The sequence below is a fragment of the Petromyzon marinus genome, chromosome 79 (assembly GCF_048934315.1).
Source record: "Petromyzon marinus isolate PM22_M1 ecotype Great Lakes invasive population chromosome 79, UKy_Petmar_22M1.pri1.0, whole genome shotgun sequence".
In the NCBI taxonomy this organism is placed as follows: domain Eukaryota; kingdom Metazoa; phylum Chordata; class Hyperoartia; order Petromyzontiformes; family Petromyzontidae; genus Petromyzon; species Petromyzon marinus.
In genome coordinates this window covers 24,043,827-24,069,570 of record NC_133745.1, presented here as the reverse complement: position 1 = coordinate 24,069,570, position 25,744 = coordinate 24,043,827, and the positions used below count along the sequence as shown (strand labels likewise).

Below are 25,744 nucleotides of genomic sequence, written 5' to 3'. Positions count from 1 at the left end.
GTCAAAGAAAATGTTAAGTCGTGTAGGGGCCAGAGGACATCCATGTCGCACATTACTCACATATTCTATCATCCCTTAACTCCATTATATCGATTTCCCATGAGACACAGCAGTTGTTTTTCTATTGTTTATATATGCTTTTCATTACTGTAACTCTGTGTTTTTATTTAGCTTTTGTTATTTTGGTGATCCAGGTCTCTCTTGCAAATGAGAATCATCCTAGTCTCTTTAGTTCTCGCCTGTTTTAACTAAATAAATTACTACTTACTCCATTATGAACTCACCCACTTCCCTTACTTTATGACTCACATAAATACGTCCTCTCCTTCCTCATGAGTCATATTATTGACCTGATAACCCAGGCAACCACCTGATCATTCACTGTGCCAACATCACTCACGCACTATTTCACAATCTCACCAACGACCTACTCATCCCATCACTCACTACCTTACTCACCATCCGCTTCCCTCATTGACCCACTGGTAAAATGGAAATACGCAGTCTAACACTCACGTGTTTAAAGAAGCTCCTTCGCAGGTTAGATTGTCGAGATGATTTATTTCACGATAACGTATTTACAACGCAAAAGTACGACTCACATGAACCTTCCCTCGTACAGTACCCTGCATCTGTTTCCACCCATCAACACTGACACCACTATATCCTTTGCCATCTAAGAGAAAGGAAGTAGAAGACGGTTGAGTCTGCTGGAAGAATGTACCAGGGAAACTGCTGGAAGCTGCCAGGGCGAGGCTGAGTGGGTAGAAAAGGGAGAGCGAGGCCCGCAATTGGGGCGCTAGCTCGGAGACTGAAGGACGACTGCAGGTGGATGACATCGGGGCCGACTGTTGTACATGGTGGAAACCATTAAGAAAGATTGTTCGAGATGAATGTAGTGGAAAACACTGGGGCTGCAGATAGTCATACCCTTGTGAAGCGTGTGAGTTGCACTCTCTTCTCAAAAATGGAACCTGCAAAGAAGCTTCTGGTGGCAGTGGTGGGATACAGTCTACAAGTTCAAGAAGGAAGACCCGCCGAAGAGCTCCTGCAGAGGACGAGTTATCAACCCTAAGCGCTCCAGGTTTTTGAGACTCGGCAAATGGCGGGAGTGAGAGCCGGACCCCGTTGGCAGCCAAGTTCCCGATGGAAGTGGATGCTCTGCCAAAGACCCAAGAACCAGCATCGCCGAACAAAGAAAATTGGCGGCAGCTGTTGGACAGGTTGGACCACCTTACCTCAGTGGTGGATCGACTGATAATTTCGATGATGAATAAAAGAGAAGAGGAAGGAACAGGTAGTGCGCGGCTGAAGCCAGATCCATCTCCACCATGGACCGCAATGGCGAGGAGAAAGCGCCATAGGGCAGCAGCCATCGCTTCCCCCCGTCGAGCAGCAGGCGGGAACCAATCAAATGACTCAACCACAACTAGAAGCTGTTCAACAGACCTTAACCACCATGCAGAAAAATACGGGAGGCGATTGGATTGCATTCATCAAAAGATTTGAAGCAGCTGTCAGAGTCAGCCGATTGATTGACGACGAAGTGCTACGATTGCTTCCTACGGTGTTGGATGACAGAGCACTATTGGCCTTCTTTATGATCCCGGAAAATCAACCTGCCACAACCCAACACGGTTGTCAAGGGATGGCCGATGTTTTCTGTCCTGCGTCCAGCACAAGGCAGCAATGTTCGGCCTGGAGAAGAGGAGAGAGCGAGCCACTGATAGCTTATAGAAGTACCTTGCAAGCGGTTGCAGATGTGGCATTTTCAACGATGGACATGACAACCTGAAACGTGCTAGTGGTGGAGCGGCTACAAACTCTTCTCTATCAAAGTGGCATTACATTGCCGATTGTGCCAGAGAGGGAGCAAACTTCAATGTAGTTTGCTAAATGCCTCTGGGCACACACAGATCCCAGGGCACCATGTGAAGTAGCAGCCCATGTGACAAGGGTGATGGAGAATGGAGGAGCAGGAGGACCAACGGAGCCAACAGGGACAGCAACAACAGGGACCGCCGCAATGCCCAGCATGGAGGGTGATCTGCAGGCGACCTTGAAAGAGATGGCTGTTGCCATCCAGGGGTTCAACGATTCAAGGTGTCAACTACAGCATCAGCGACCATGGCACAACCACGGAGGAATCCAGGACCATGCGGTGATATATTGCTACAACTGCGGGAGGCCGGGCCACATCGCGAGCGGTTGCCGAGGGGAAGTCATCCCGAGACAACCAAGAAACACCCAGGCGTGTCGCCTGTACACCCAGCCAGATCACACGTGCACCTCATTTCCAAAACCCTCATCACCAACATCACTAGCACACCACTCGATCACATCGACCTGGAGTGAAACAACAGGGAAAATTGGGCCAACATCTCGGGATAAGTGGAAAAAGTTAGTGAGATCGGTCGTAGCAGCAGCGACAGGAGCAGCATGGTGTAAACCGACCCTCCCTGACTCGCCGAGACAGGTGATGTCAATAAACACAGCAACGATAGAAAATGATGTACCACCCGCAGATCATGATCTTGGGCTGATAAGGACCGAATGAATCCGATTGCAAAAATAGGATGAAATTATAGTCATTGGCTGCACAGGCAGCTGAATGTGCTCAAACTGGTCAAAAGGGGGAGCCATTCATCCCATGGCGAGGTCTCCTGATGAGGTGGGACATGAAGATGCAGCGTTGTTGCCTAGTGGTGCAAAAACCCTTGCAAAACAGTTGCTACTAGAAGTGCACGCCAAACAACAAATGCACTTGGTCCACCGAAACACATTGCTCACACTGCAGGCTCGATATTTTTGGCCAGTGATGTCAAAAGATGTACGCGAGCGGGTAATCATTGTCAGGAGTGTGCAAAAAGGAAACCTGCTCCCCATCCTATACAGCCTCCACTGCAGTCGATCGCAGTGGTGAGGGTAAACGAACTAGTAACGTTGGATATCCTGGGTGCATTTCCTAAAACAGCAAGGATTAAAAAAATATATATTTGCTCGAGGGGATGGAGTATTGCACACACTGGCTCGTTGCATGGCCAATACATGACCAAACGGCTGCAATAATAGCAGAAGCCTTTCTCCATGGCTATGTATTGGACAAGGGCCCCACTGAGAAACGTCTAACAGGCCAGGGTCAGAATTTTTCTACTAATCTGTTGCGAGAGGTTTGTAATATCGTGGGTACTAAGAAAATTCGAACGCCACCGTACCACCTGCAGTGTGATGGACAAGTAGATAGGCTTAACCGCACGCTGTCCGCAATGTTGTGCCATGTTGTAAATGGTGATCAGATGGACTGGGACTTGCACATCCCAGGGGTCCTAGGGGCATATTGTAGAGTGCCACATGCATCGGCCGGGCTCTTCCCCTTCGTTTGGATGTAGGGGAGAGACCCTGAGCCACCTATTGAGGACCAACTGGTGGCTTTCCCTGATAAAGTTGTGTCGTCGCCAACCTCCCTCAGACTGCCACTAAAAAAGCTATGTGAAGCTCGTGAAGCCGCGATAGCAGAGTCAGGCAGATCGCAAATAGCAAACAAACGGTTGCGGAAAAGAACGGAGACGCCTGTACCCTTTGAACAGGTTGATCGGGCCTGGTTACACTGTCCTGAGGTCCGGGTTAGAAAATCCGCCAAACTACACCATCCTTTGCAAAGCCCAGTGGAATTGTTAAAATCCTCTGCCCACAAAGTGTTCGCATCCAAATGGGACGCCAGAGATGGGTGGTTAATCCGAGTCGCCCTAAAGGCCTAAACCATATAGAGAACTGACGTCACAAGGGATCGTTCAGGCTCAAAAAGGCCGTGTCCAGGGGCGTCATGACGAATGCCAGGGAGGGGAGCATCCTCCTCACAGAAATAGTGCCCCCGCACTCTCCTCTCAGGATCGACCGGAATGAAGATGGCCACGATGAGGGAGGCCGACGGACTAATTTCGAGAGGTGCCGAGGAGTGTCACAGGGTCGAATGTGCTGCTCGACCACACCTACAGTACATATTGATGGCTTGTTGTAAATGTAGGGCTAATGATGTTGCGTATTGTTTGCCTAAGAATGTACACCTTCAATAGGGCAGCCCACGTAAGAGTTTGGTGATGATACTGAATGGTCAAGTTGGGTTGTAATGTCTTCCCCCCTTTGATTCAAGCGCCTGTTAAGCATTAACCCAGAGGTTAAATGTTTTGTACTCCATGCCCACATCATTGAATCCCGTGTGCGATCCCATTGATTGCCACATAGAGTTCCCTATTACTGGTAGGAACGAAGTTGTAAACTGAGTGTACCAGCCTGCAATAGATGAGTGTACCAGCTTGCAATAGATTAATGCGTCCGTCCGTTCGTCCCCTTTCAATACTTTAACGAAGTGAAATCTCGTGCTATTGGGGTGTAAAAATAAAATTGCGCAAAATTCCAATGTTCCTACCAGCCCACCCTGCAGGGACCTGTTAAATTAGAGTTTTAGCCGGGACAGATATTTTTATGGGCAGAAGAGGGTGATGTAGGGTACTGTACATGGCAAAAGTTATAGTGGTGTCAGTGGAGATGGGTGGAAACAGGTGCATGGTACCGTACGAGGGAAGGTTCGAGGTACAAGACGGTAAAGTCTGCTGGAATAATCTTAAATTAAAGCTTTCATGAATGCAGGGATTCATACTCTTTGGTGGAGACGATAGCACAGAGTGGTGTTCCTTCTTTATGACTCTGATATTTCCATCCTACCTGCCTATATCAGCTGTTATTTCCGACTCTTTGTGTCTCTCTCTATGCCTCTCTCTTAGATCTCTCATGCTCACATGTCCTTTGGATTGCACTCTCATGCCTTTGGATTCCACCACTCTTCGATATTACTTTAACATGCTAATCTCTCACATTAACATAGCCACTTTGATGCCCTCTACGAGGAGGCCGCTCTCCGTTATTACATTTACATGCTAACTTCTCACATTAACATCACTGGCCCCGCCCACTTATTTATGGCCCTTGGGCTACACCCATTTCAAACTCTTTTAAACATTCTACCTCAACAGCAGATCATGCTTTGCCATCTCATGACGGACGCTTGTGTTGCACCCGAAACGTCGTGATTTATTTTATTTTATACCTACGTGACTTTACCGAAAGAACCAAAGAGTATGGAAGATACCAAGTCAGCTTCATCCCAATGGTGGTGTTTAGGCGAAAGTTTATCTATGAGTATATATAGGCTGGCTAACAGGTATGAAGTTACTCCTTTGGTGGTAATATACAACAAAAACAATAATAAATGTATAAGCATTGTCATGGGTGAAGTCTTCCCATACGGGATCAGTCATGGAGATTGTTTCACCATACGCCATCATGCTTCTCAACGTGGGTTGATAACGAAAAGGCTCATGGCCAGTTTGTTTGATGTTAACTATAACCGAGAATCAAACTCAAGTGGCCTGATTCATAGTGCAATGCACAAACCATTGTGCCACCGTTCCACTCGTATGTACAAGTTAACAGGGAAATTAAAAACTATGCCATGTTTTTTGTTTACTGTCAATAAAATGAGAAAATAACATTGCCACGTTGGTCAAGTTTTAGGTATAATGCAGACAAGGGTTTTGGTAGTTGGACGATTTCAGAATGGGTTGAAGGTGACAATCCTAATCAAATGCCATTTTCAGGATGCGTGCATAGGTCTGTTGTAGACAAAAACAACAGCCTGCTGATAAAGCATGTCCTGCATTCTTATATGTGTAAAGAAGCTCCTTCGCAGGTTTCATTTTCTAGATGATTTATTCCCGACGATAACATATTTACAAGGTGAGAGTGCGACTCACACGCTGCACAAGGCTATGACTATCTGCAGTCCCGGTGGTTTCTAATAGAGTAGATTAATCTCGAACAGTCTTTCTTGATGGTTTCCACCATGTTGGTTTCCAACAGTCGGCCCCGATATCGTCCACCTGCAGTTGTTCTTCAGTCCCAAGGCATCACCCCATTTGTGGGCCACGCTCCCCCTTATATACCCGCACGGCCACGCCCTGGTAACTTCCAGCAGTTTTCCCCGGTAGATTCTCTCAGCAGACTCTATTGTCTTCTACTTCACTTCTCTTGGATGGCAAAGTTTATAGTGGGGGCAGTGGAGATGGGTTGAAACAGGTACAGGTTACTGTACGGGGGAAGGTTCGTGTGAGTCGTACTCTTGCATTGTAAATACGTCATCGTGAAATAAATCATCTATCAAATGGAACCTGCAAAGGAGCTTCTTTACACATGTGAGTGTAAGCCTGAGTACAATCTCACGTGTTGTTGCTGTCGAGTATTTTAATTTTACCAGTGGGTCAATGAGGGAAGGGGATGATGATTATTGTAGTGATAGAATGGGTGGGTCATTCTTGAGAGCATGAAAAAGTGCGTGAGTGAGGTTGACAGTGAATGATCGGGTGATTGTGTGATCAGGTAAATATATGACTCATGAGGAGAGAGAGGGAGTATTTACGTGAGTCATAGATTTAAGGAGTTGGGTGAGTTCATAATGGAGTGAGTACCAGTTAATTGAGTTGAACAAGGCGAGAACTAAAGCGACCAGGATGAGTCTCATTTGCAAGAGAGACCTGGATCACCCAAATTACCAAAGCTAAATAAAACACAGAATTACAGTAATTAAAGCAAATATACTATTTTCTTCTTTCGATAAAGCATATATAAACAATAGAAAGACAACTGCTGTCTCATGAAAAATCGACGTAATGGAGCTAAGGGATGATAGAATGTGTGAGTAATGTGCGACATGGATGTCCTCTGGCCCCTACACGACTGAACATTTTCTTTGACTACGTAGTTTGAGACGATTTCCATGGATGTACCAGTAGAATTTATCTGGTATAGATATAATGGGAGGCTGATCGATGCCTGAGCCGGTCATGGTATGGCTCTCTATTGTTAAACCATATTATGAATGCGGATGATCTGGTGATTACTGCCCACTCTGAGGAGAAGTTGGAGACACTACAGCTAAACATGAAGCATGCTACTAAAATATGGGCCGTTACCATCAGCCCCACGAAAACAAATCACCTCCCTGGGTATTTTACATCATAAAAATGCTCCCTTCCTCAATTCCTCATGTATTTGGGGCACCTGAGGAGAGAGTGGAGTGGGCAGTGTGCTGATGATCAAGTCCGTTTTGGGAGCCGAGGTCTCATTTAAAATAATTCGAGCAGCATTATATTTTCATCAGCTGCTCAACAGTGTGGAAGCTACCTGGCATGTCACTCCATAAAAATCTTCATGTCTTCTCGGCCAGTTATACCCTCCCTTATCTCTCTCGAAAGGAACATTAAGGTTAGCTTGCCCACGATCTATTCAGGGTTTAACCAGACTGGACTTTGTAAGCTCACAGATTCCTAGAATATCTGGACAAATGCCCATCTGTGGGCTCCTCCAGCAAGCGAGGCTGCGTTGATTGTGTCATGCAGTCCGTATGCAGTCACGGCATCCCCAAGCAGCTTCAATTTGGCTGGATAGATGGTGCTAAATGGGCGTGGTACAGGGTAGAGAAGAGATGGACTGATGTGGTGCAGAAGGATGTGGAGCTGATTGGACTTATTGATGACTGGTATCAGCAGTGTCACGATCGGCTTCTGTGGAGGAGGTTCATGAAAGGCGCTGCTGGGAAGGCGGAGGCAGTTGCCCTCCAGCAACAGCATAGGGCAGAGGAGCGAGGCTCAAAACAACGAGCAGAGCGCCAAACAACTGACACAAATAAAGTTGGCACAGTGGGGAGCACGGCTGTTGCATCTGCCCATCATCTTCCTAAGTCAATCCATGGCACCTGCGTCTATTACATGACCTCCTGCCAGCCAGGCTTCGACACTTCACGTGGTCTCAAAATGCACCGAGCATGGCACAAGTGCTGTGGTGATGTCACCGCCACTTAGGGGTGAACGACGGTTGTTGCGTTGTTGTTGTGCGTGTGTGCACGGACGCATGTACGCCTGTGAGTCTCGTGTATGGAGAGATAAAGAGAGGCAGCCGGGCGGGGTGCTGGCCATTCACCCCGTGTGCCATTCAGAGCTTCACAGGCACTTGCCCCAACATTCTGGTAAGGCTATACAGCAGATGATTGTCGCTGTTGTGTGTATGGACGTTCACCCCCCTCCCACCGCCCCCGTGTGTGCAGGGACTCATTACGCCCCCTCCCGACAAGCAGACCGGCATCCGGACTAAAGGTAAGTGACAATAACAGATTTTTTTTCCATTTAAGTAACTTTATGTTTTGCTCACAATACAGTATTTATTAGAGTGTTGCATGCAAATGTACGATATTTTGTCTTATATATGACTTTGTTGATGTTCTATGGGGTATGTTTGTCTTTCTGAGTAATGTTTTAATTAGGGTGGTGTCATTTTCACAATTTCCCCAATATTTTTAAATGGCCGACTTGCGCTTCAGCAATTTTCGGAACCAATGGCTAAATCTCTTCATCTTCTTGGGCTTGGTGGTGGTGGCAGAAGTGGTGGTGGAAACGGTTGCGGTGGTGGAAGCTGTGGCAGCGGCGGTGGAAGTGGCGTCGGTGGTGGTGGCATCATTGTACATTTGAGACACGGTCCATATTAGCTCTTTCAGCTGGCTACGGAGATGCAGGTTCTCTTCTTGCAGCCTCTTTTCCCCATGCCACATGTCCTCGTGACGCACCAGCTTCCCGCGCAGCCTAAACTGTTCCTGCCCTCTCTGCGGATTCAGGAAGTTCAACTTCCTCAGGTGGGCGTGCAGCGACCTCCGGAGATCTTCGTTTTCACAGCGCAGCGACATTTGCCGCTGTGCTGCATTGCAGTCTCGGAGAAAATCCGCATGCAGAGACTTGCTCTCCCTGCAAGGCACTCTCGTGGGCTCCAGCTCCAACTGGCGCTCTTTAAGCTGTTGAACCAGGCTCCTGATCTCTCTCTGGAGAGTCTCTCGGTTCTCCATGAACTCCTCCAGCTGATGCTGTAGCTCCAGACGGAGCATCTTGCTCTTCTGACAGAGCTCCACATTCTGCAGGCCCATCCTCTCCGTAGACAGCGTCGTGGTCTCATGGTCAAAGTCTGAAATGGAAAGCGTAAAAAGAAGATATATGAAGATCCCCATCCCAAGCATGGCCAAGACCAGAACGCCAACGATCAGCAGCACCATGCTCAGTTCGAGTTGACGGCACGCGCGACAGAAGCAAGTGTGAGACACGTCACGAAGGGGCGTGTTATTTATCGTGACGTCATTACCGGATGTGACGTACACTATGACGTAACAGCCATCTCTGCCCACTTATTGTCAATCATTGCCCACCACGTGACTCCACGGCCCTGCCCCTAACCACGCAGCTCCTCCCCCATACTCTTCTTCCGCCTTCCCCACGTGACGCGAAGCGAGCCAATCACGCGAGAGGCGGCGCGCGGTCGGCCCCGCGTCCGCTTCCCGCCATTCTTGCAATGGGCGGCGGGGCCGCTCAGGGTGGGGCGCGGGGCGCGGGGGCGAGTTCACTCCACGTCGCGAGTCGGGAGGAGGGACGAGGGGGAGGGGCCAGGAGGGACGAGGGGCCAGGAGGGACGAGGGGGAGGGGCCAGGAGCGGGAGGGGGGGGAGCTGAGAGCTGCGAAAGTTTGGGGTACCACTACTTGAAAAATATACTGTACCACAGAAATGAGTTTATGTTTAGTTCGATTTAGAACATCTTTCCAATGGTTGCTTAATTTGAAACCAACTTCTCGGTTGAAATTGTGTCTGTGTTTGTAGATCTGAATTTCCTCGTGAACAAATCTCTGATAAAAACCCGTGGGTTTGCAAAGAACCTTGGTATCGGAGAAAATTATATCGTGATCACCCACATGGTTGTAACAGTGATCAGCAAAGAATTCGTTTTGCTGTGTTTCAAATCTGATTTGTGCTCGCGAATTCGGTCAGAGACATGTCGCTTTGTCTCCCCGATATAGCAATCACCGCAGGTACAACTCAATTTGTAAACCCCGGGGTACTGTAAGTCAGGAATGCCATCCTTCACGGATGGGATCAGATCACGAATTTTGTGTACTGTATTGAACCGGACCTGGATCTTGTGTTTGTTTAGAATTTTGGAAATCTTTTTAGTAACGCCTGCTATATATGGTAGTGTGATGGTTTTGGCCGGAGTATCAAGTGGTTGTTTCTGTATGGAGGGAGAAACAGCTTGGCGGATGGTACGGTCAGAGTAACCATTCCTTTTGAGGGCCAGGTGTACATGTTTTAATTCACTGGTCAGGTGGTGTTGGTCCGAAATGCAATGAGCCCTATGGTATGAAGTTTTGATGAGAGAATTCTTTTGGGCTGGGTGGTGGTGGGAATCAGGTTTCAAGTAGGAATCTGTGTGGGTGGGTTTCCTGTAGACAGAATGCCCCAATGAGCCATCAGGTCTCCTCTCAAACAGAACATCTAAGAATGGTAGCTTAAATTTCGATTTAAAGTTTTCGTGACTGCAAGGATTCATCTTCTTTGGTTCTTTCGGTAAAGTCACGTAGAATGAGAATAAAATAATAAATTGATAAAATAAAATAACACAATAATATTCTCACGACGTTTCGGCCACAACACAAGCGGCCTTCATCAGGTGAAGGGGACGAGACTGTCTGGAGGACAGCGCTGGAGTGAGAAAGCCACGCTGAGATCACGACCTTTAAGCTGTGTGAGAAGAAACAAAGCGCCTGACAAAGGAATTAGCATTTAATTTAGCATTGAAATGGCTGAGTGATTAGCTTGTGACTGGTCACAGAAAAGGCTATATTAAAGTTAAAGCATACACATCCGCAAAGGCACCCCTTGGCAAAGGAATTAGCATAGAATTTAGCATTGAAATAGCTAAGTTAAAGTATACACATCCGCAGAGGCACTCCTTGACAAAGGAATTAGCATAGAATTTAGCATTGAAATAGCTGAATGATTAGCTTGTAACTGGTCACAGAAATAGCTATGTTAAAGTCAGAGCATATACATTCACCGAGGCACCTAGTACAAATCAAACAGGAGAATTTAGCATTGAAATAACTAGGCGAATTTAGCATTGAAATAACTGAGTGATTAGCTTGTGACTGGTCACAGAAATGGCTGTTGAAGTTAAGGCCTACACATCTGAGCTATTCACTGTAACTGGGTATACAATACAATATATAATGAATACTATATCATGAACCAAAAAAAATACTAAAATATAAATTACCTCAATGTTATCAATAAACTCTATATTCTCCAATCAGCTAAGCTACCAACAATAAGTCGTTATATATCACAATGCTATATGGCGAAAAATGGGTGGATTCTTACCCTCAACTTTAGCAACACGGATAGCTTAACCGTGGTTAATGGTATGGTTTACAACATGGAGTATAACAGCGCCTCGCAGCTGTCTCTCTCCCCCTCCTCTGTTCCGACCATCGATGAACTCGTCCGTCTGAACGGGACCCGTAGCTATCCGTGGTGCTAAAGTTGAGGGTAAGAATCCACCCATTTTTCGCCATATAGCATTGTGATATATAACGACTTATTGTTGGTAGCTTAGCTGATTGGAGAATATAGAGTTTATTGATAACATTGAGGTAATTTAAATTTTTGTGTTTTTTATTGGTTCAGTATATAGTATTCATTATATATTGTATACCCAGTTACTGTGAATAGCTCAGATGTGTAGGCCTTAACTTCAACATAGCCATTTCTGTGACCAGTCACAAGCTAATCACTCAGTTATATCAATGCTAAATTCGCCTAGTTATTTCAATGCTAAATTCTCCTGTTTGATTTGTACTAGGTGACTCGGTGAATGTATATGCTCTGACTTTAACATAGCTATTTCTGTGACCAGTTACAAGCTAATCACTCAGCTATTTCAATGCTAAATTCTACGCTAATTCCTTTGTCAAGGGGTGCCTTTGCGGATGTGTATGCTTTAACTTTAACATAGCCTTTTCTGTGACCAGTCACAAGCTAATCACTCAGCCATTTCAATGCTAAATTATGTTAATTCCTTTGTCAAGGCGCTTTGTTTCTTCTCACACAGCTTAAAGATCGCGATCTCAGCGTGGCTTTCTCACTCCAGCGCTGTCCTCCAGACAGTCTCGTCCCCTTCACCTGATGAAGGCCGCTTGTGTTGTGGCCGAAACGTCGTGAGAATATTATTGTGTTATTTTATTTTATCAATTTATTAGTTTATTCTCATTCTACGTGACTTTACCGAAAGTACCAAATAAAATTGTAGCTTACCATCTTTCTCCACTTCCATGGTCTTGTTCTTCTGACAGAGCTCCACATTCTGCAGGCCCATCCTCTCCGTTTGCAGCGTCGTGGTCTCGCGGTAAAAGTATGAGATGGAAAGCTTAAAACGAAGATAAATGAAGATCTCCATCCCAAGCAGGGCTAACAGAACGCCAACGGTCAACAGCGCCATGCTGAGCTCGTGTTGACGGCACGCAGGACGGAAGGAAGTGTGAGGCACGTCACGAAGGGGCGTGTCCTATATCACCGGATGTGACGTACGGCCATCCCTGCCCACTTATTGGCAATCATTGCCCACCACGTGACTCCACGGCCCCGCCCCTTACCGCGCAGCTCCTCCCCCATACTCTTTTTCCGCCTTCCCCACGTGACGCGAAGCGAGCCAATCACGCGAGAGGCGGCGCGCGGTAGGCCCCGCGACCGCTTCCCGCCATTCTTGCAATGGGCGGCGGGGCCGCGCAGGGGGGGGGGGCGGTGGGGGCGGGGGGGGCGGGGGGGGCGGGGCTGAGTTCACTCCACGTCGCGAACGGGAGGAGGATTGACGAGGGGGAGGGGCCAGGAGGGACGAGGGGGAGGGGCCAGGAAGGACGAGGGGGAGGGGCCAGGAGGGACGAGGGGGAGGGGCCAGGAGCGGGAGGGGGGGAGCCGTGGCGCCGCTCTTGGGCCGCGAGGCCTCCCCCTGGGCCCGCGGCGCCACGCGGAGACCGCGACAGCAGCAGCAGCAGGAGGTGGTGGTGGTGTTTGTGGTTGTAGGCACGGGAGAGGTGGTGGTGGTGTTTGTGTTTGTAGGCACGGGAGAGGTGGTGGTGGTGTTTGTGGTTGTAGGCACGGGAGAGGTGGTGGTGGTGTTTGTGGTTGTAGGCACGGGAGAGGTGGTGGTGGTGTTTGTGTTTGTAGGCACGGGAGAGGTGGTGGTGGTGTTTGTGGTTGTAGGCACGGGAGAGGTGGTGGTGGTGTTTGTGGTTGTAGGCACGGGAGAGGTGGTGGTGGTGTTTGTGGTTGTAGGCACGGGAGAGGTGGTGGTGGTGTTTGTGGTTGTAGGCACGGGAGAGGTGGTCACGGACAGGCGGTGAGTGCCGGGTGATGGAGGGGGGGTGAGGGAGTGGATTGCAGGGTGAGTGAGTTAATGAGGAGAATTAATAGGTGAGGAGGGTGAGTGAGTTGAAGGGTGAGGTGAGTGAGTGGTGAGTTCACGATAGGGAGATTGGGGCTGAGTGAGTGAACGCAGCGCACGGTAAAGATCCCCTGAGAGCATTCGCAAGAGTTGGACATTGAGTGCCGCTGTCAGGGTCCACACGCAAATTACTCACTTGGCATGATATACAAATTAACCATTGTAAACGATAACTTTTAAAAAACCTACGCTATTAGTCAGAGCTAATGCGATGTGCGTTCAGCATATATGTAGCACGTTATAACCAACGTCAACATCGTCATTTAGAGTAACCATTAGTCCATACGTGTCACTTGCTAATAGTCCCCGGGTCAATCACAACTTTGCCGTGCGTGCAGGCTTTGTCTCTGGCTGCTCGCTAGGGCTGCGATGCCTTTCCATGCCACAAGATGACGTTCATTGCTCCTTCCACACCGCGACAATATTTACTGCAGTGTTCTATAACGCGGTAGTTGCGTTGCTGAATAACACCGCGTTGTGTAAACTCCCTCGTTACAATGACTAATACAGGGTAAAGCACAGTCCGTGATAACAGCGTGAGATGCGTGTGTCGGCTGAACAAAGACTGAGGCGCGTGGGGAGCATCAGGAAGCATCCAGCAGCATCCCAATGCCTCGTGTGACGCTGTGCCCAGGCATCCGTACAACCGCACATTCCTACTCGCGCGACTTGGTTCTGTTGACTCAATCGCGTTATATCCACTTAGCATCCTTGTCATAAAACGTGTTCCCTAATACATTCATCATGCTATATCCAAATGGCGTTATGAAAACGCGTTAAGGCAGAACGAACTCTATAAACTATTTTTATTTTACCAGGTGAGACCCACTGAGCTATGTGGCTGTTTTCCAGAAGCGACCTTTCCACAAATGATAGATCAGCTAAATGGCTAATCACGTTAGAAATGTGTAGCACCAGCCACAAATACTCTAGACATGGGATCCCCTTTGACAGGGTCAGTGTCTCCTTAGATTCACTCACTCCGCCTATTGTCATGCGGCGTGCGCAGCTGCGTCGTGACACTTGGTAGAGTGCTGTCTTTGAGGCAGAGAACTTTAAAATCGTGTGCAGTGGTTAATTTGCTTAACAGCTTTACACCGAACTCCTTGCTTGTGGTAAGACATGTTTGCCACTTTGCTGATCGAGAACTATGCGGATTTAGATTTATAGTAACATGTACTTGGTGTGAGATGAACTTCCAAACAATTTCCTTTGCTCAACATCTTGGAATTAATGTCTTTTTAAATGGTCAGCTTAAGTGATTCCGTGATGTTTATGTAACTTGACCATTAAGATTATCTATGGTGCATAATTATTTCAGGATTATTTTTCATGAGTAAACTTTAAACTGAACCCATATGTGATATTATATAGCCTGATTATTTTAATTTTTAATGTAGTCTACATGCTCTTCTGGGGATATTACCCCACATTTACCATTCATTGATGTTCCCTTTGACATTGGTAATTGGCATTGTCACACCATAGTAATTCATGGGCAATTATGTAATTCTCTCTGTGTCTATCTCTCTCTGCATCTACCTGTGTGGGTGTCTCTCTCTGCCGGTGTGTTTTTCTCTATATGCGTCTCTCGTGTGTCTCTTTGTGTGTGCCTCTCTCTGTGTGTGGATGTCTCTCGGTGTCTGTCTCTCTCTTTCCTTTTCCACGATGTGGTGTTGTATTTACATGCAAATTCTACCTCTAGCCCCACCCACTTACCCTTGGGCTGAGCTTATCTCAAGCCAATATAACTTCGTGTTTCAGCAGCTTTCTCGCTATATTTTTTCACCTGATGATGGTTGCTTGTGTTGCGATCGAAACGTCGTGATCTATTATTTTTTTCTACCTACGTGACTTTACCGAAAGAACCAAAGAGTATTGTGATTGTGATTTTGATAGTGATCGTTGTGGTGGAGGTGGTGATATTGATGGTGGTGTTAACGATAGCGGTGATTTTGGTGGTTGTAATGGTGGTATTGATGGTGGTAATGGTGGTTGACTATTACCCCTCTCATGTCCTTACTTCCACCACCAGGTTTAAGAAATCTGCCGGTGTCTGTGCTGGAGGTGGACGTCTGGATATCTGCGCGGTCTGGAGCGGTGGACAATAGACTCCTGCAGCTCAACCAGGTGGACGCACTGGGCAGGGAGCAAGATGGTGGTGGCCTTAGAGACCCACTTACTCCCACAGAGAGCCATAGACTCACTCAGAGAGAGCACTCACACAGAGAGCCAACGTCTCACTGACACAGAGCCATAGACTCACTCACATGGAGACACATAGACTCACTCAAACAGAGAACCATTGATTAACCCACACAGAGAACCACAGAGTCACTCGCACAGATTCACACAGAGAGACATAGACTCACTCACGTAGAGGACTATATGCAGTACATCCTCGTCTTTTATGTAATGTGTTTCGCTTAGCGCACACCACACCCACTATAACTCGAGTGGCACATGACGGACTGCTCTTATGAGTGCTGTGGGTTTTGGCAGCGTTGTTCTGTATTGCTGGGAGCTGTTGCTGTACCGGTGCGCACTGTGTTACGTGGCGTGTCATCCTCTTCCTCAGCCTTTGTTCCAGCATCTGTGTGTAGTGTCATCTCACTCACTCCCTTATAGTTTTCACTCATCATATCTCCCTTTCACGTCCTTTGTATGTATATTGATGAATGTAACACAATTTTTTTATTATTATTTGGCTGCTATAAATGTCCACGTCATAAGCTACTTCATTCATCTATCATTTGTGGCCAGTTCGCTTCTGAAATAGAAGCTAATAGCTTAGAGGGCTTTACTAGGTAAGATAAAAAATAGTTTATTTTTATTTTTTTGTGATTGCTTACCTTTCCTATACTTTTCACTTCGATTGTGTTTTTGCATCGTTTGTTCTTGTAACTTTCTGTACCACCCCAACTGGAAATCTGTGAAAAAGGGCTTTTTAGATTCCTCCAGTATAAATAAAGATTATAAGATAGATCTTCTACATATACACAACACATTTAAAATAAACATAGAAAACAGTGTACTGTACTCTCAATTAAAAATAATAATAAAAGTTACATTGTGCTAAAACGGAGCCTCCCCCTTTACCGTTTTTCCTTGTAGAAAAGTTTTCTGCTTGATGTAAAATAGCTTTAAGCAGCAATTTTTGACAACGCAACCCCCTCGTTAAGCAAGGATATGTTGTACTCACTTACACAGAGAGACATAGACTCAAACTTGATTTGGCACTTTCGTGACTGCAGGAATTACTCTTTGGTTATTTCGGTAAAGTCACGTAGACATAGACTCGCACAGAAAGCCATAAACTCACTCGAACAGAGAGACTTGGAGTCAATCACACAGAGCCATCGACTCATTCAAACACAGATGATGATAACAGATACCCATGAACTCACATTGAGACCCATGGACTCACACAGAGACCAGTAAACTTACCAGACCCGTAGACTCACAGAGACGCATAGACTTACAGAGAGGTATAGACTTACACAGAGACCCATAGACTTACAGAGAGGTAAAAACTTACACAGAGACCCAAAGACTGGTGAGCGAGATTTGAACTCGGATCACCAGATTTGTAGCACAGCACATTCGCCGATACACTACCGTTCACCTTACACACTCACACGCACTCACATGCTCACTCATTCATGCAACCAGACGCTCACTTACACATTCAATCAATCACTCAATTACTCACACACTCGCGTTTTATTGCATGTAGCAATATCTTCAGGAGCTAAATGTCAATTATTGAGGTCTGTTAAGATAAGCGAGTGTGTGGGTGTGTGGATGACATAGCAATAGTGGGTGTGTAGGTGAGTGAAGAGGTGAGCTCAGTAGCATGTTGCAGGTCTTCCCCAGGACAAGGCGGGTCATATTTAGGGTGTGTAACATGTTGATTGACTGGGTTGAGTGTTGTGTGTTTGTGAGCGAGTAGGTGAGCTCACTCGAATGTCGCAGGTCTCGCCCAGCGTTTTCCAATCAAAGATTAAACAGATGAATGAGTGGTGGGATTTTTGTTATTGTTCTCAGGTGAGCAGCACCACCTTAACACAAATATCTGTATTACACCTTCATCCATGTAATAGCTGTGTCTGTCTTACACCTCCATTTTCTTAGAAGCCTCTGGATTTGACATAGGGCATCTTTTTCTGTGTGTGTCTGTATGACCCAGTCCTGGACCTTCCCTCGGTCGACTCACCCTCTAAAGAGTACTTGGTGCAGTCTATAATAAACATCAGCAATTTGGAGAGACAAAGGTGGCCGCGTGCATGGTGTTGGCCACATCACATCCCCACAGCAGATTTTGGCGAACCATCGAACAAAGACGGTCGCTGCATCGCACTTTCAGAAGCGCTTCTGCGGCCGTCTCGAACGCTCTTCCTTCTGATATTAGAAGCCACTGGAGCTGTGCACTTTTACATCTAGATTGAAAACTCATTTCTTTAGAACTACTTTTTATGCTTACTTTGTTGCCCTTCCCCTGCACCTCCGATTAGCACGGTTGGCTACGTACCGTGCAAAAGAAGTTCAACATACAAAATACATACCACCCCCTCGTGTGTTCCACAGCACAAGGCTCCACAACTTGCCCTAACATGTCTATTGAGGCTACTTTGGTGACCTGTGTGTGTGCATAATTAATTATCATTATTTTATTAAATGGCCTTCATCAACAAAGGACACGAGTCTATTGAGGGACGGGGACAGCGTGGGACCCTTCGTGGAGCCGATTCTCGCAATGGCGGAGGAAGAGTTGGAGGGATGCAGCAGAGGAGGGGGTGGCACCGCACGATGTTCGTGCTGAGAGTGAACGTGGCACTGGGGGAGGCTCCGGGGTTGGGCCTCTTCAGGGCGACTGGCGATAGAGTGGAGAAGTCGAGGTGAGAGTGACTCGGGGAGTGGGGGTGAGGTGAGTGGAGGGGTGACTCGGGGAGTGAGATTAGTGGAGGGGTGACTAGGGGAGTGGACGTGCACCTGATTATGCACGAATGTGAGTGGACTGCCCATGCATTCATCATCATTATGGGCATCATCACCAGTGGTAAATCCACTGTTTGATGAAGGCCTCCCCAAACCAACGACACTTCTCGTGACGCCTGCGCTGTGACAATCGGCCCCAGCACCTCCTGTGCATGAGCTTCCCACCTCCTCCCCTCCAAGTTACTCTTGATCATCAGCCATCGTCACTTCCAGAAACGTTTTCATCTGCGTGTTGCTTTTTCCTTCTCATCATGGTCAACATGAGGAGGGATCTTACCTCTGTGTATGTTCTCTCATCTGCACGTTCCTCTGTCTTGGTGTGATTTCGAGCACGCGTCTCTGCATGCTTCTCTGCGCAGGGTTTGTTCTGTACGTGTTTTTTGAGCTGGTGGCCGCGTCTGAACCGTGTTGTGCCCGTCAGGATGCCACTCAATACAAAACAAATGGAAGGAGTGAAATTATCTTGGGACCACAGCCTTGTCTCAATTCTTCACCCCTGGTGTACAAGTCAGCAGCTGGGACCATCACTGCTATCCATTAATATGTACGGGCTGCTAAGGATTCTCTTCATCTCTGGGTCTCTACCTCTAAATGATGACTCTGAGTATTGACCGCAGTGCATTTCTCAGCTCTATCGAGTACCCGGTAAGATCGAGAAACTCTCAGCTCACACGGTGGCTTCGGGTGATCATCCAATGAATACATCAGGATGTGCACCCTCATGAATAACAAACGTGCATTGCGGAAGGTGCCGACTGACTGCCATGCTGCATACTGCTGTATAAATAACCCACCCACACATGCACAAGCCTGTGTGGGTATGCTTATTATCCCGTAATTGTATAGTGTTTCGCGTATTGTGCTATGAACTTGGCAACACCAGTACCGATGAACTAAAGTGGTTTTGGGCTAACCCGAGGTCGACTCAGCCTCCAATGAGTACCTGGTGCGGTGTGTAAACATCACTACTCAGGAGATAAAGGCGGCCAGGCATGGTGCTGGCCACCCTCCCCATTGTGTACCATGCTGGCTTTCATAGTTGCTCGCTAAAAGCACTTGCCTCAAGAGTCCGTTGAGGTTATAAAGACAACCTTTGTGTTTGTGTTTAATGTTTTAATTGGTAGCGGTGTAATTTTAAATGTAAAATTTTTTCATGGCCGACTTGCACTTTGGCCACTTCCAGACCCAACAAATAAATCTGTTCCTTTTCTTGGTGACGGTGGTGGCTTTGGTGTATATTTATAGAGTGCCTTCTCTCTTGACATAACAAGCACAAGGCAGTGACAGAATGGAATGATTTAGATGGCATGGGTGTACAAAGTTTGAGGAATAAGTGACAGCGATAGACAGTAATGGGATCGGAGAAGAGTAGGGACGAGAAGGAGTGGAGGCTTAAGGGGAGAGAAGAGGTAGAGAATGGGCAATGGAGAAGAGGTGGGGCTTTAAGGGAGGAATGGAGGAAGATTAAGTAGAGGGACCATAAATGAGATTTGGCACAAAGAGGAGGGACAGAGACAGAAAATTGGGAACAAAGAGGACGAGAGAGGACATGGAAGTCCATGGAGAGGTTTAAAGACCAGCGACAGGTATTTTAAAAGACAGCGGTAGTGAATGAGAAGCCATTGGAGTTGAAGGAGGAGAGGCAAAGTGTGAGAATTAAAGGGGAGATTGAAAATAACTCGTGCAGAATAATGTTTTATTTGGTGGAGGGGAATGAGGGCAGATGCAGGGAATTCAAGAAGAAAATTACATTTGTAATTAGAGGTAGCTCTGTTATATCCACTTCTGTGGGTGACTGTCTAATACATATGTGGTTCATAAAGCAGTGCGCCAACCACAAATAACTCTGTCCGCGTGTGATTTTTTCTCACAATTTAAAGGATTTCAACTGCACGGCAGTGCGTACAGCTGTAGACCCCTAAGTCGTATGCGCTGTGCAACTTTTAGGCCTTGTAAATATTCCCACACACAGATCTTCTTAATGCGATGTTTTTTTCAATTGTAGAGGATTATCATCGTTAAAATGTTTACTCAGGCACGTGTATATGCATAAACACGATTTGATCAAGACTTGTCACACTAGACTTTCGCGACTACAAAGTAGAGAAGTAATGCATGGTGCTGTTTTTGTTTTATTTTAATTACTTAGATTCGCTCGGGGAGGGTTCATGCGGAGTGTTTTTGTATCTGAACGTGTAAACGTGACTTTACCGTAAAAAAAACAAGTATACTATTTTCACTGATACCATTGTGAAATCGATTGTTTCCAGCCTGCATAATTTATATTTGTTGTGATTGGTTTTCTCATCATTTACAGATTTGATTACTGTTACCTTTAGACAACTGTCTATGGGGTCACCATAGTGTAAAGGTCATCTCCATATATGGGGCTGCCAGAGGCATATGGCAAGAGAAAGTATTGATTACCGTCCTGCACTAATGAGTCCTAATTAGACGAAACCGGTCCACAGTTGTCTTTGTCTCACTGCTGCCTGTTGCTGGGACGGCCACGTGTTCTCAACGCTTTGAGTCTGTGGTCTAAACCAGGGGTCGCCAACCCCCGGGCCGCGGACCGGTACCGGTCCGTGGCCTGTTAGGAACCGGGCCGCACAGCAGGAGGCGAGCGGTGGGTGAGCGAGTGAAGCTTCATCTGTATTTACAGCCGCTCCCCATCGCTTGCATTACCGTCTGAGATCCGCCTCCTGTCAGATCAGCGGCGGCATTAGATTCTCATAGGCGCGCGAACCCTACTGTCAACTGCGCATGCCAGGGATCTAGGTTGCGCGCTCCTTATGAGAAGTCGGAATCCGTAACTTATTATAGTCTGCGCGTGGCCTGCCCATTATTGTATTTACCACTTCCGTCCGCGCCTCTCTCCCGCACTGCGCAATTGTCTCAGTCACAGTTTAGGTATAAATCCCACAAGCTAACCCTCGCCAAAATGAGCAAAAAACATAAGTCGCTGGAGAGTTTCTTTGAAAAGGGGGAAAGGCCCAATGATGACCCCCCCTCCAGTCCGTAAAAAAATGTCTTCCACGAAACCGGTCCCTGGTGCCAAAAAGGTTGGGGACCGCCGGTCTAAACGACAACTTGGTCACAAATTCAGTTTTTCTGAGCTGTTGGTCTAGATAAGTTGGAGAGCGTGGGTGCATGCATGCTGCACACCTATGTATGATTTTTCATCTAATATTACTCCCCGTCCCTTCAAATTCCGTGAATCCTACACGTGGAGGGTGATGGTGGTAACGATGGTGTGGGTGGTGACGTTGGTGACGGTGGTAACGATGCTGAAAGTGGTGACGGTGGTAACAATGGTGTGGGTGGTGATGATAGTGACGGTGGTGACGATGGTGATGGTGGTGACGGTGGTGACAGCGCTGACACTGGGACGCCTGCATGGCGCGACTGCCTCTCAAGGGCAAAGCTGGGCCACGTGGTTTGCGAGGAATGCAATCCCCTTTGCACTTCTAAAGGGCACCCCCAGTGGCAACTTTTTTTTTTGCACAATAAGAAGGCGACTCAGCATTTCACCTGCAAGCGGCTTTGCTCTGCACGTAGGGGTGCTGATTGCTCGATGTAAAATACAATTGAGTAATGTCCGATTATCACGGTTGGCTAAGCACGGTGCAACAGAAGGTCGACATACATACAAGGATCTTATTGCAGCCTCGTAATTTAATAACACACTGATCCACATTCTCGCATTTAGCCACAAACACGCGCAGTTGAGCACACCCACAGCTAGACGATAACGCGTGCTTCTCTCGAGTTATCTGCTGTCATCTGGCTCTCGTGATCGCCGGCCTTGCCTCGCCACAGCTGCTGTGGAGTCGCCTTTGTGCAGAATATAAATTACAACGTAGAAACGCATACAGCCCCTGTCTACTGATCTATTTTATCATCTGTAAAACAAGTAATCCTGATTTGTTTACAGATGTTTTACTAACTAAAAGTCTATCCTCCCAAGAGCGGGTGAGTGAGCGGGTGAATGTGTATGGATGGGTGGGTGAGCAGGTGGGTGGTGAGTGGGTGGGTGGTGAGTGGTTGGGTGGGTGTGTGAGTGAGTGGGTGAGCGAATGGGTGGTTGAGCGGGTGGCAGGTGTGTGAGTGGGTGGGTGAGTGAGCAGGTGAGTGGTTGAGCACTTGGGTTGGTAAGCGGGTATGGTTGGTGGGCGGGTGGGCAGGCGGGTGGGTGAGAGTGTGAGTGAGTGGGTGAGTGGGTGGGTAAGCAGATGGTGAGTGTGTGAGTAGGTGGGTGAGTGAGCGAGTGAGCGGGTGGGTGAGCAGGTGGGTGGATAAGCAGATGGCAGGTGTGTGAGAGGGTGGGTGAGTGAGCGGGTGAGTGGGCGAGTGAGCGGGTGGGTGGGTGAGCGGGTGGGTGGGTGAGCAGTTGGGTAGGTGAGCAGATGGGTTGGTGAGTGGGTGGGTGGTGAGTGTGTGAATGAATGAAGGAATGGGTGGATGGTGAGTGGGTGAGTGGTTGAGAGCGTGGGTGAGCGAGTGAATGGGTGGACGAGTGAGTGGTGAGCAAATCGGCGAGCGAGTTGGTGAGCCAGTGGTGAGTGGGTGAGCGGGTAGGTGGATGAGTGGTGGGTGGGTTAGGGGGTGAGCGGTTAGGTAGTGAGTGGCTGGGTGAGCGAGTGGATGAGCGGCTGGGTGAGCGAGTGGGTGAGCGGGCGGTTGAGTGGGTGGGTGGTGAAGGGGTAGGTGAATGGCTGGGTGGTGAATGGGTAACTGGCTGGTGGGTGAGTGTGAGGGTGAGTGGGTGAGCGGGTGGGCGAGTTGTGAGCGAATGGCAGCGCTGCTCGTGAAGCTGAGTCTCTGTGAGTCTCTGTGTAAGCCTCCGTGTGTCTCCGTGTCTCTGTGCGAGTCTGTGAATCATGAGGTGAGTTTATTTGCGAGTCTTTGCGTGCGTCTCTGTGCGAGTCCCCGAGTCTCCGTGTCTCTCTCAGGACCCCCTGGATGCGTTGAGGCAGCTCTGATCGCGTAACTGTGAATCTCTCAAGGCGGAGTTCTCCAGCGGAGAGTCTCGCGTCTTGTCCTGGACTCGCACCCAGGAGTCTTTCGCCCAAGAGCTCCTGGATCTGCCCCACTGCCAGGACCACTGCGTGCATCTCCACGGCAACCGCCGTAGCAATCGCGGCAACCAACATCACCGCGATGGTCACCATAGAGACCGCCATGATTATAGCAACTTCCATCGCCATAGCAGCAACCACCATCACCACAGTAATCACCGTAGTTACCACCATCACTGTCAGCAACCATAGCGTAGCAACCACAATCAGTCTAGCAACAACCACCATCACCACAGCCACCAATATGGCAACTACAATACAGCAATCACCATCAACATAGTTGCAATCACAGCATAGAAACCACATTCACTCTAGCAGCAAACCACCATCACCACAGCAATCATCGTAGTAACCACCGTCACCAAAGCAACCACCATAACTGGAATCCAATAGGAATGAGTCATTATGTTGACGATGATGTTTTTGTTGCTGCAAGTTGCAAATCAACTTTTTTCTAAACTCAAATGAAGAAACACCATCTCTACCCCCCCCCCCCTTTCCTCGCGCTCGGTTGCCTAGCGACGCCGTGTGTGCTGTAAGTACCAATAATAAGTTCATAGTTCATTTATTTGGTATAGCCCTGTGAGCCATTCGGCTCTTGAATCGGGTGCAACCGCAACAAACAAAAAACATGAACAAGAAAACGTCTTAAAGTGATTATGTGACTGTGCAAACAAAAAATACAGGAAAAAAATATCAAAATATTCCTGAAATAGCACCGTACACCAACGCTGTGCGCAAAAATCCCAGTGGGATGCAAGTCAAAATAACAACAACCACAAGACAACTAAGATTAAGGCCATCAGTCAACTCCGTACTACAATAAACAAAAACATGGCCAAAACAAAAAAAAACCTTTTCGAAATCACCAAAATAAAACCCATAAATCCAATGTAACAGTGATCATAGGGACTGTGACCGAATTTTTTACAATAAACTACATAAATTAATTATAACACCAAAATCTAGAGCCATATTTTAGGCCACTGAATAGCAGTGGCAGCTAGGGTTGTACAACTCCTCTAGAGCAGTTTTGAGTGAAGATCTCATAGGTAGTGATTCAAGTTGCAGTTTATTGGCAATAGCATTCCAGACCCTACGGGCATCAATAGCAAAGGCCCTTCAGTTTTAGTATGGCAATAGGGAATGTGAAGCTGGTAAATAAACACCGAGTTGTCTCCAAAGTCCGTGTCTCCGCGATCTCTCTCCCTGCTATACTAAGGTTTTTAAATTTTTCCCCCCTGATTCTGCTGAAGATTTCCTCTTCATACTTCCTCGTCTCCTTGTTCTCGAGTGCCTCTTCTCATTGCGTTCTGGATGTCCATTTTAGTCGTAGGTTGCATAGTACCAACCACTGAGGCATGGACAGTCCTAAACATGGGATTGGAAACTGCAAAACAGGGAGTGGCTCTTCTTTTGAATAAAACAATGAATGCGGTGTGGGAAGCTGCGAATCTCAAGTAACGGTGGGCTCACCTCCCATTATCGGGAGTCAGGTAATGGTGGCTTGGTCATAGGAAGATGCGCTTGAGAGTCTTCCACTCTGGTGGTGGGTGTCCATCTCGGACCCCATTAAAACCGACAGTGGCCTGGTTTCAGCCAGCTGATGAAAGTTGTAATAAATAATTTCATCATCGCTTGCAGTTGGGGTTGGCATCGTCCCCCTCTCCTACTTATGCCCATCCATCCTGGGTTTAACCAGGCTGGATTGTGAGCTCACATCACGTGAGCTCTTCCAACGGGCAATGCTTGAGTTGACTGGGTCATCTATCCAACATACGCAGCCTCCACATGCTCAAGTAGCTTATGTTGGGGCAGATAGAGGGTTATAAACGGACATCACACAGGCTGGAAAAGAGATGGATTGATGCAGTAAAGGAGAATGTGGAGCCGAGTGTATTTGCTAAGGACGGCGCTCAAGGGAGAGCTGCATTTTGGGGACATGGGTGTTACGAGATAAGAAATAGGCTGAGCCATTTTCCCAAAGAGCACTTGACTCTAGAGCCTGTATGGCTATTAGGGGTTCTTTGTCTCAGCTTTTTGTGTGGAGGAGAGGGAAAGAGTGCTCTTAGCAGAGAGAGAGAATTTCAAATATGATAATAACAATGTTGTCCATCTATCTGCGATAACATCACTGGCATCCCAAGACTAATTTTTTTAAGCCTGCCCTGGGACGGCTGACTATTTCCATGAAACAGGTGTTTGGCTTTGTGTGGGAGGGAACCGGAGTACCGGGAGAAACTCCACC

At 47.5% G+C, this 25,744-nt stretch overlaps 1 protein-coding gene across 1 annotated transcript; it reads right to left on the bottom strand.

The window, feature by feature from the left end:
- Positions 1-5,747: 5,747 nt before the first annotated feature.
- LOC142907483 (uncharacterized) lies at positions 5,748-12,473 on the bottom strand. The gene is made up of 2 exons (XM_076057057.1): positions 12,235-12,473; positions 5,748-9,060 (listed from the first exon to the last, which is right to left on the bottom strand). Exons 1-2 carry the CDS (start codon positions 12,416-12,418, stop codon positions 8,405-8,407), a joined length of 840 nt encoding a protein of 279 aa, XP_075913172.1. The 5' UTR covers positions 12,419-12,473; the 3' UTR covers positions 5,748-8,404.
- Positions 12,474-25,744: the final 13,271 nt, after the last annotated feature.

What these genes read in the sequence shown, in the direction of transcription:
- LOC142907483 (XM_076057057.1), bottom strand. Translation starts at nt 12,418, where the DNA reads ATGGCGCTGTTGACCGTTGGCGTTCTGTTAGCCCTGCTTGGGATGGAG. An exon ending in CATGGAAGTGGAGAAAGATG is followed by an intron (nt 9,061 to 12,234) that starts GTAAGCTACAAT and finishes TTTCCATTTCAG; the next exon opens with ACTTTGACCATGAGACCACG.